At 35.1% G+C, this 10,315-nt stretch overlaps 1 protein-coding gene across 3 annotated transcripts; it reads left to right on the forward strand.

Annotated features, from left to right (window-relative positions):
- Nucleotides 1-1,594: 1,594 nt before the first annotated feature.
- LOC126692990 (uncharacterized) lies at nt 1,595-10,091 on the forward strand. 3 transcript variants are annotated; one of them, XM_050388825.1, is made up of 16 exons: nt 1,595-1,655; nt 1,853-1,908; nt 2,251-2,675; nt 2,855-2,948; nt 4,267-4,453; nt 4,548-4,806; nt 5,158-5,385; nt 5,469-5,555; nt 5,645-5,779; nt 6,774-6,887; nt 7,160-7,407; nt 7,541-7,621; nt 7,958-8,189; nt 8,917-9,015; nt 9,107-9,292; nt 9,503-10,091. In XM_050388825.1, the coding sequence occupies exons 3-16, from the start codon at nt 2,337-2,339 to the stop codon at nt 9,599-9,601; spliced, it is 2,388 nt and encodes a 795-aa protein (XP_050244782.1). In that variant the 5' UTR covers nt 1,595-1,655; nt 1,853-1,908; nt 2,251-2,336; the 3' UTR covers nt 9,602-10,091. The 3 variants fall into 3 exon arrangements, with proteins under 3 accessions (XP_050244782.1, XP_050244783.1, XP_050244781.1); XM_050388824.1 differs by having other exon boundaries at nt 1,628-1,772; XM_050388826.1 differs by having other exon boundaries at nt 1,626-1,908; nt 5,170-5,385.
- Nucleotides 10,092-10,315: the final 224 nt, after the last annotated feature.

Raw genomic sequence — 10,315 nt, forward strand, 5'->3', positions numbered from 1 at the left:
GATCCAAAAACAGGGCTGCTTTATGCTACAAAAGAAGCATTCAAAAATTATTTAAGGGGCTTCTTTTGTTTGGATTCCTCATTTTTTAGTTCAAAAATGCCCCTACATCTTTATGTTTAAGTAAAGACAAAACTAAAGTACAATTCGGTAAAAATGTAACTCTAACTCCCACTAAAACATTGCTTAAAAAGTAGAACTACTCTTCTGTAAATTTTCAAATTGTTTTATTCACTTATAAATTAGATTCATTCTAAAAAAAAAAAAAAAAAAAAAAAAAATTCTTAAAATAAAAATTATATATATAAAATAAAAACACGGGATTTATTTATTTATTTTTTTGTGTGTGATGAGGTTTTTTTTTTTTTTTTTTTTTTTGCTAAAAAAAAAGCCTCATCACACGTGCATAGTGTGTGTGATGAGGCTAGTTGTTTTATTTTTTATTTTTTATTTTTTTCTTTTCAAGGAACTGCCTATTAGTATTTAGAAGCAACTATCTTCATGATTTTATAATTTTATTTTTAAAGAAAAGAAGAAGAAGAAAAACCCACGTTTTGGGTTTTTCTCCTAAAAGTTAGCCTATTATTTAGAAGCAATTTTCTCCAAGAATTTATAATTTTATCTTTAAAGATAACTTCCCACAAGTATCATTTTTCTTTTTCAAAATTGGCATATAATTGCTCACAGAATCCTCATGAACGGTTGGCATTTTTTTTTCCTTTGCATTTTACGTTGTTGAATTATGTTTCGCGTTTTGATCTGATATTTACTAACACAGAAATTATTATCTTTTGAAGTCTAAAGCTTAGAAGCTACGATTCTAAAGAATAATTTTCACCCTGGGAGAATAGAAACACCATTTTCTTTTAGGTCCAACGACAGGCAACTCCAAAGAAGGTACTTTAGTCTCTCATCTCTTAAATTCACTACATATTCATTGCAATTTATCTTACATCTTATGTGAATGCTCTACGCAATGATTCATGTGATAATATATTTATCCTTTTAACTTCGTGTTACTGATTTACTAGCTATCAAATAATAGTCATGCTCCTAAAAACAAAATCGTGATATATTTAATGCTTACATTACATTAGTTGTTTAAATTATACGCCTTTGAGTACACGCTCACACGCGTGCTCAAAGATTCTTCTATTTTTTGGTAAAAGTTAATAATTTGCATCAATTATAAATTATAATTACTATATTTTTTTATCACAAAAATTTTTAAGAGTGTAATGAGTGTTATCCACGGAGAAATGTTAATAATTTTAATATTTGGTACAAACGCATAATACTCATCACACCCTTAAGTATTTTTGTGATTGAAAAATGTAATAATTTAAATTTATAATTGATGCAAATTATTAACTAAAAAAGAAAAGAAAAGAAAAGAAAAGAAAAGAAAAGAAGAGCGTATGAGGCTGGTACATATGAAATGGGTGATAACTGATACGCTACGAGGATGTACAGTAACGCCAACGCCTCCAATAATTAATGCAGGTGGTAAATCTGTCTTTTTCAGCTTATTATAAATATTGCAAAAGGGTAACAACAGTCATTTTAACAGAAAAGTGGAAACCGAAAAATGGTTAATGCCTAAGTTCGCAGCAGTCGGTTCAAACTTTTTGTCTGCGAAAGCCTTGGCGGCTTTACATGTAAAACTTTGTACTTAAGGATTGACCTTCTCCTTCTCTTCCCTATATACATTATCCTCAATTTTAAAACATTAAGCCTTGTCTTTTTAATAATCTGGGTTTTCGTGGAAACTCAGGGTAGGCTCTTATGCATTTGGTTATATATTATTATTATTAATTAATATCATTGACATTGAATTGTTTTCCCTGTTTCAAAGTTCCTCTCCTTCACTTTCGGGGGGATTCTAATTCTTCTCTCAGATCTGATAGCAAGGTTAGTCAATGCTCTCTGACCCAATTACCTTAACTCACTCTCTTGCATTGTTTTTTGTTCGTTCGGTTCAATTATCAACCTGTTTTATGATTTGGTGAGGTGGGTTTTGGTCATTCTATGATTTTAGTGTATGAGGTTTCGTTTATTCTTTGGAATTTGCCACTTTTTTATTTGGTGTTATTCTCTGTTCAGTGTCATTAGAGATTAATGGGGTTGATATAAATCATCAATTATTTTAATGCGTCTCTAATTGGGTTTGTGTGTGTGCCTATATATTTTATATTACATTTGTGTTTGGTATAGGGCTGATTAGTTCTTTTTTTTTTTTTGGTGGTTATATAGATCCTGAGAGTGAAGAAGAAGGGCTTGTTTATGTAAACTTCTCACAGATAATTCCGGGTTTATCACAGAAGAAATACTTTTGAGATATGTTATCTATTCAGAAATTGAACTGCTCATGGACTTTGGTAGCAACAGTTGCTTCAATTTTGGCATTGGTTTCAGTAATTCATCTATTCTTGTTTCCTTTGGCGCCTTCTTTGGATTACTTTAGTCAAGCTCAGAGCTCTTGTGTCCCAGTTAATGGATCATCTCAAGCGCCAACCAATGATGTTAGGGAAGATCTACAGCCAGCTGCTGATTTAGATCATCGATTTCCAGCTGGCTTGCACAATGAGGTTGTCTATCACAGTGCGCCATGGAAGGCTGAGATTGGGCGGTGGCTTTCTGGTTGTGATTCGGTTGCTAAGGAAGTCAGCATTGTTGAGGTGATGAGTAATGATTTTGCTGATAGAGTTGACTTCCCTTACTGTAATACACATTTGTACTTGGTGTGTGTGTGTGTGTGTGTGTAGCCACTTAAGGATTTATTGGGTTAAGGCTGTCAACAACTTCACTTCCACTTTGGAAGCATATGTCTCTCTATAACTAATTATTCTGTTGGCAGATGATAGGTGGCAGTAACTGCAAAAACGACTGTAGTGGTCAAGGCGTTTGTAATCATGAATTAGGACAATGTCAGTGCTTTCATGGATATACAGGTCGGTATCATTTTGTTTTTCCATGTTTCATGTAATTGGTTTGATTACGAAGTGAGTAAGAAACAGCAAATAGAAAAGGTTGCTATTCCAATTTATTATCTTTATGGTCAGAAATTATGATTTTGGTGGACTTTTGTGATATAATTTTAAGAATACAATATTTTTTTACTGGTAATTTACAGATGTATATTGTGGGTCTTGAATCCCAAACCTTGCCCTCCACCTTGCTCTTACTAGTAGAGAAGATGGCATTCGAGCTAGAAGCTCATTGGCCTTTATAAAACACAATGATTAATTAAAGTGTCCTGGTTGAAGCACCAACAAAATTTATAGATAGATTAGATTTCTCTTCAAAAAAATTTCAAAAATATTACACTTGAATAATTTATACTTGTATGAATTGAATAGCTAATTCATTTGTCTCTGTAATATTTTGTAGCTTCTCAGTGATCGAATATGAAAACCTAATAATGCATAAAGACTAGGAGTTCTCTCTTTGGTTCATATTAATCTGAATGACTAAAGAGTGAGGTTTTGGCATTAGACAGATACTAGATGTTATTAATACCAGCCTTTTAGCCAATTATTGTTCAAGGAAATTGTCAAAGTCGATCTCCATGATGAAAGATCACACATTCCAATCTTTTATAGACCTTATCTTTTGGTGTCTCCAGCATTTTATTTTTTTGTTAATAAACATATTAGTATAATGGTATTTAACTTGTGATATTTTTTAACAAGTTTTTCTTTGTATGGTTTAGAATTTTGGAGGTTTCATTTTTTCACTTGGCAGCTATCACGGTGTTTTCCCCTTATTTTACATTTAATTTTTTAAGGAATGTAGAGTTTGATTGTAGTCAATCATCATTGTTATTTAGCACCAATTTTTTTAATCTCACCAAATCACTTAGAAGAAATATTTCAAATAGCATTACTAATAAAGAATAGTTACAAATCTTCGTGGGATTTGTCTTTCAATTGCATCTGTCTCCTTCTTTCTTCCTTTTTCCCCTCCTTTTGTCTAGTCTATGTTTGCATCTTCAATGACAAAATTTAATCTGTGTTTTGTTCCCAAAAAAATAATTCCCGTGTATACATTTCTATACCAGTCAAATAAAACTTCCTCAATTCTTAATATTCTAAAAGTGCTGTCCTCTCTGGCTCTCTCACACCCCAACGGAGGAGAAAAAAAAAACTCCTGGTCAATTGTTTTAAATATAAAATGTGCTTCAGTATTGCACAACCCAGAATCAAAATTAATGTTTCCATTTGACAAATTATATTGTTACTTTATACATAATGTCTGCTGCTGCAACAGGAGAAGGATGCTCTGAAAGACTGCAGTTGGGTTGCAACCTTCCACAATCACCAGAACAACCATATGGGCGATGGGTTGTCTCAATTTGTCCTGCTTATTGTGACACAACAAGAGCAATGTGCTTCTGTGGAGAAGGCACAAAATACCCAAATCGTCCAGTGGCAGAGGCGTGTGGGTTTCAATTTAAGTAAGTCTAGTCTAATTCCTAAGAAAGGCTATTTTATTAGCAAATATCCTTAGTTGCAAAGTATTAAAATACAACTCCTTAACATCTGTTGCAGCTTGCCTTCTGAACCCGGTGCACCCAAACAGAGTGATTGGACAAAAGCTGACCTGGATAATATCTTTACAACCAATGGTAGCAAACCAGGATGGTGTAATGTTGACCCAGCTGAAGCATATGCTTCCAAGGTGAAATTCAAAGAGGAATGTGACTGCAAATATGATTGTACCTGGGGGCGTTTATGTGAAACGCCTGTGTTATGTACTTGCATTAATCAATGCTCTGGACACGGACATTGCCGTGGTGGATCCTGTCAGGTAATGTTTTTGCTTTTTTATATAATTCATCAATCTTTGGTTTCTGATATATGCTTTAGAGGGAAATGAAACTTTGTCAACAATCTTTTTGTATCTTTAGGCTGAAGTAGAGAGTGGAAATAGCATAAGTTGGTCAGGAGTTATTCATGACATATTAATAGATTATACGCATTTAAGATACATAATATGCACAGTGAAATGTCCCATAACTCAATTTCCCTTCAAATGTAATTTGACTTTGTTGTTTATGACCCCAAGATTTCTAATATTCAATTTAACTAATTTTTAACCTTTGTCACCTTCTGCTTTTCTCTCTCTAATTTATCTGTCTACTGCCTAAACTAAATCTAGTCTATACCTCAGTGTGACAATGGCTGGTACGGAATAGATTGCAGTATTCCATCTGTTAAATCATCTGTAAGAGAGTGGCCTCAATGGCTTCGACCAGCTCAGGTTAATGTTCCTGATAATGCACACCTCACAGGGAAAGTCACCAATCTCAATGCTATGGTGAAAAAGAGAAGACCCCTGATATATGTTTATGACTTGCCCCCAGGGTTCAACAGCCTTCTTCTTGAGGTGAAGATGAGCAATTTTTGATTTCTTGATCGATGCCAACAATACGTTTTTATTTATATTTCTTAATTGGTTGGGTGTTGTAGGGCCGCCATTTTAGATTTGAGTGTGTAAACAGAATATATGATGACAAGAACGCAACATTGTGGACAGATCAGCTCTATGGTGCTCAGGTATCACTTGAACTGAGATTGACTCTAATCAACTTATAACATTACGAATTGCCTAGAATTTGTTGTCATGTGATGCCGCTTGTTTGCAGATGGCACTCTATGAAAGTATCTTAGCTAGTCCATATCGAACATTGAATGGTGAAGAAGCAGATTTTTTCTTTGTTCCTGTCCTCGATTCATGCATAATAACTCGTGCTGATGATGCTCCTCACCTAAGCATGCGGGTACACTTTCTGCAGCTGTTTCACACGTGACTTAGATTCCCTCTTTTGATCTGTGTGTGTGTACATACCTGTGTTTGTGCATGTATATGGTGCTTTAGCAGACCTTTTGATACAAACATCTGTGAGTTTTTTACATTGCCCAATCCCTTCCTTTTTTTATTTTTTATTTATAGGTAATAGAGTATTATTGAGTAAAAAGTACATCGTATTCACGATGATGAACACACTATACTTGAAACAATTACATCAAATCAGAAGGAAGTACTAACAGATTCTAGGAAATCAGAAATGGAAATACATCACATATAGCCCCAAATTCGAGACCACTCAAACAAAGTCCCAACTAGCAAAGACTTCAAATGATCTAAGGGTCTCTCAATATCTTCAAAAGTACAGGTATTGCACTCCTGCGGAATTACCACATTAGACAAGCCGGTACCATATTCCAAATATTTGAAAACTGTTTCCCAACTAATTCATACATGCAAATAGTAGAGAAGTGACCATCTTTGGCATCACCCACTGAATCCCAAATATCAGAAAAACTTCACTCCACAAAGCATTAGCAAACATACAATGGAGCCATAGCTTCCCCATCATAGCGACACAAGCAACACCAATTAACTACGGGCAATCCCCTCTTAACAAGATTATCAATGGTAAGAATCCTACCCCAAGCTGCTGTCCATAAAAAGAAAGACACCCTTTTAGGTGCCTTTACACACTAAATGCTCTTCCAGGGGAAATAAATGGTAATAGGATAACAAGAGCACACAAAAAAAACACCTGTAAATACTAGTGTGATTATAGCTGAATATTTTTGTGCCTTTTCTTAGGAATTCTATTCAACCTTATTTTTACCTTTTAGAACCTTAAAGGTAAGGTGTCTGTGGCCATGTGTGCGCAATATTTTACATTTGGTTTTTTATCTTTGGCTTTTGTTCAGTTGTATTTGTGATTCCATTGTTAAGTGAATATTTGCTGAACTTTTCAGGAACATAGAGGCTTGAGGAGTTCTCTCACTCTGGAATTTTATAAGCTGGCTTATGATCACATTGTTGAGCAGCATCCTTACTGGAATCGTTCATCAGGAAGAGACCATATTTGGGTATGTTGTACATTCTTCAATCCATGCCAATGAGCTCTTGCTCAAAATATACTTGCTTCTCCCATAAGAATGGGAGATGAGGTCGTGGGTTCAAAACCCATTGGGGCCACATGTAACTTATGAAAAAAAAATGGGAACCCATATATTAGTAATTTAGTATTACCAGTGAAAGAAAATAGAAGAAGAGAGTTATTATTATTATTAATCTTTTGCTTGTGGTCAAGTATTAAACAGTGTGTATGCTAATGATTTCACCTAATATCTGAAGGCAGTTTTTCTCATGGGATGAAGGTGCTTGCTATGCCCCTAAGGAGATATGGAATAGCATGATGTTGGTTCACTGGGGTAACACAAATTCAAAGCATAACCATTCAACAACAGCCTATTGGGCTGACAACTGGGACAGCATTCCTTCTGATAGAAGAGGCAACCACCCATGCTTTGACCCTGATAAAGATCTTGTGCTCCCTGCTTGGAAACGTCCTGATGGTGTTGCATTAAGCTCAAAACTTTGGGCTAGGTATACATTTCATTGAAAGCATTGAATCATCTTTTTCTTCTTAATTGTTTTGGATTGGTTACATAATGCAGACCTGTTTCAAAATTTCCTTACATGCAAGTGAAAAATGTCACTTTCAATGATTCATTTTCAGGCCACGAGAGAAGCGAAAGGCACTGTTCTACTTCAATGGAAATCTAGGGCCAGCTTACCCAAAGGGAAGGCCAGAAGATTCGTAAGTTGACTGAAGTGCTATTCTGGAAATTTCAAGTGGTCCAGTTGGTTTCAAATGACATCTGGAAATCTGTCCAGAGTGTCAAAATTGGCCAATTTTATTTTTGCTATTTATTTTTCCCCTCCATTGTGTTACTTTTTCTTCCCCTTTAAACACATTAAGTTATACATTTTGAAGAACTTAAATCTACACTTTCTGCTTCATATTTAATAAGCATGCATTGTGTGGTCTAGATGGTGGTAGACTTCAGCTGGTTGAGTTTCTGGTTCTGCAAACAGGATAAAATAATGTGATAATTTTCGAAGATATAATAAAAGTCTGGTGATATTTATGCAGGTATAGCATGGGAATCAGACAGAAAATAGCAGAGGAGTTTGGATCAAGCCCTAACAAGGAAGGGAAGCTTGGGAAACAGCATGCGGAAGATGTGATTGTGACACCACTCCGTTCTGAAAATTATCATGAGGCTTTAGCCAGTTCTGTTTTCTGTGGCGTATTTCCTGGAGATGGTTGGAGTGGACGTATGGAAGACAGTATTCTGCAAGGGTGCATTCCTGTGGTCATTCAGGTAGTATGGGCTTGCATCTTGTTTCTCTGCCAACTTGGTAGCCATCAAACATCTAAACATCTAACACTTTATCATTGACTGCAAGCTGCTTGCCAGCTTGCAGCTCTAGGAAACCAGCTTATAGATTACTGCCCAAGAAATCTGGTTTGACAGTGACTACTGGCTTCCTGTCATATTATGAGATTGCTTTAGGTGATCCTAATTTGAAGGGCTAATGTGTCATTGTGTGTCAAAAAGGCATAAGCCCTGTGTAGCTGATTATGGCTTTAGAGTTTATTTGGCACAGTGCAATGAAGCTCTTCAAACAGGACTAATTAACAGCCTTGGACCTAATTGGATTTAGTTTAGTGATTTTAAGTAGGCCAATCTTGTCTACTGCATTACTGTAGTAATGAGTGAATGCCAGAAACTTGGGAGAGGTTAGGCACAGTGCTTTAGTATTTTTGTTAGTTGCTTATCTGCCCCAATATATTACTTGGGTGTTGGTTTCTATCCCAATCCAAGTCTGGTGAAACTACTGCTGTGAGACTGTCTGGCATTACTCAAATTTCACATCATGGTTTTCCTGTTTGTTTGAATATGCCCATACACACACACTCACACAAGAACTTTATAGTATGAAATTCTTGAAAGATCAAACAAAATTTTAGAATATGGGGGCAGTCGGCCTTTGTGAAATAGTTTTTCACTTTTTGTTTTGTTTTGGTTTTTATTTTTGGGGGGGTAGGATGGGATTTTCCTGCCATATGAGAATGTGCTCAACTATGAAAGCTTTGCTGTTCGGATACGTGAAGATGAAATTCCAGATTTGATAAAGATTCTCCGGGTAATTTCTTTTTGATAATTTGATATGAACTTAGGATTAACAAATATTGTAACTTAAAGTTGACTGCTTGGTGTCCTTTTGCTTCTTCTAGGGATTCAATGAGACAGAAATAGAATACAAGCTCGCAAATGTTCAGAAAATCTGGCAGAGGTTCTTGTATCGTGATTCTATGATGCTTGAAGCTGACAGGCAAAAAACTGCTTTTGGTCACGTTGAGGATTGGGCAGTTGAGTTGTTACAATTAATTGAGGATGATGTTTTTGCCACCTTTGTACAGGTATGCTTCTTCCATTGACAAATACAAAGAACATTTTTACGTGATTTTGGACATTTAGAAACATGAATTTAAATTTAGAAACAATGCCAGATTACTTGTTGTGAGCATATAACTCTTAATTGCAAACTGAAATTTCATCTATACGTGCATTTATGTATGTTTGCATGTCTGTATCTGAACCGACTGACCTTTTATTCTTGTCTTTACAAGGTTTTGCATTATAAGTTACATAATGACCCTTGGAGGCAACATATACGTCTAGAAAAAGAGTTTGGGTTACCTAGAGAATGTTTGATTGGAACCAATTGAAGAGCTTTGGTCAATCTAAGAGATTGCTACAGCTGAAGAGCTTGTAAGGTAAAAAAAGAAAAAAGAAAAGAATAAGAAAACATGATCTCTCCTTATTTTTTGTGTGTTCAGAATCAGATTCAAAGCACTCAAGGCTCGAACAGATAGTATTGCACAGTTAGACACCACCTGAAAGCTAAGTTCCCTGTTTGATATGCCAATCTAAAGCCAATTTTCTAAGCAATAGGGGACACATCGAGATTCTTTTTTCCCTTTCCAAAATAATGCATACATTTGAGATATATTTCGACATCTTGTTCCTGCTCATTGTAGTTAGGAAAGTGTAAGAATAGTCATTAATTTTTTTATTCTTTTCTAGTTTATGTTAGCATTAAAGGAAGCAAAATTATGAACCGAAAGCTAAAGGATGATTTGTGAGTTGTGATGTTTATTGTGTTACCAGCGAATAATTTATTTTTTTCTATCTTATATTCCCATTCCCTCTTCTATATTTGTTCAATGCCAAGTTTAAGTACAATATCTTGAATGTTGTACCTTAAGCTTCTCAATTAAAATCATGTCACCTTAGAAGTTGTAATTATACACATGGAAGTGTGTTTACCAATAAACCAATGAGCCATATGGTTGTGCTGCATTTTGTCAGCAAAATATATGGTTGAATATAATTGGGAACTTAAGAAATTTTACCTAAGTTTTGCCATATGCTCAAATCCG

This window comes from Quercus robur, chromosome 7, assembly GCF_932294415.1.
Source record: "Quercus robur chromosome 7, dhQueRobu3.1, whole genome shotgun sequence".
NCBI lineage: Eukaryota > Viridiplantae > Streptophyta > Magnoliopsida > Fagales > Fagaceae > Quercus > Quercus robur.

Excerpts from the sequence above, each read along its gene's own strand:
- LOC126692990 (XM_050388825.1), top strand. The coding sequence starts at position 2,337 with ATGTTATCTATTCAGAAATTGAACTGCTCATGGACTTTGGTAGCAACA. Across the intron at positions 2,676-2,854 it reads AGGAAGTCAGCATTGTTGAG|ATGATAGGTGGCAGTAACTG; the intron begins GTGATGAGTAAT and ends TTCTGTTGGCAG. Across the intron at positions 9,016-9,106 it reads ATTTGATAAAGATTCTCCGG|GGATTCAATGAGACAGAAAT; the intron begins GTAATTTCTTTT and ends TGCTTCTTCTAG.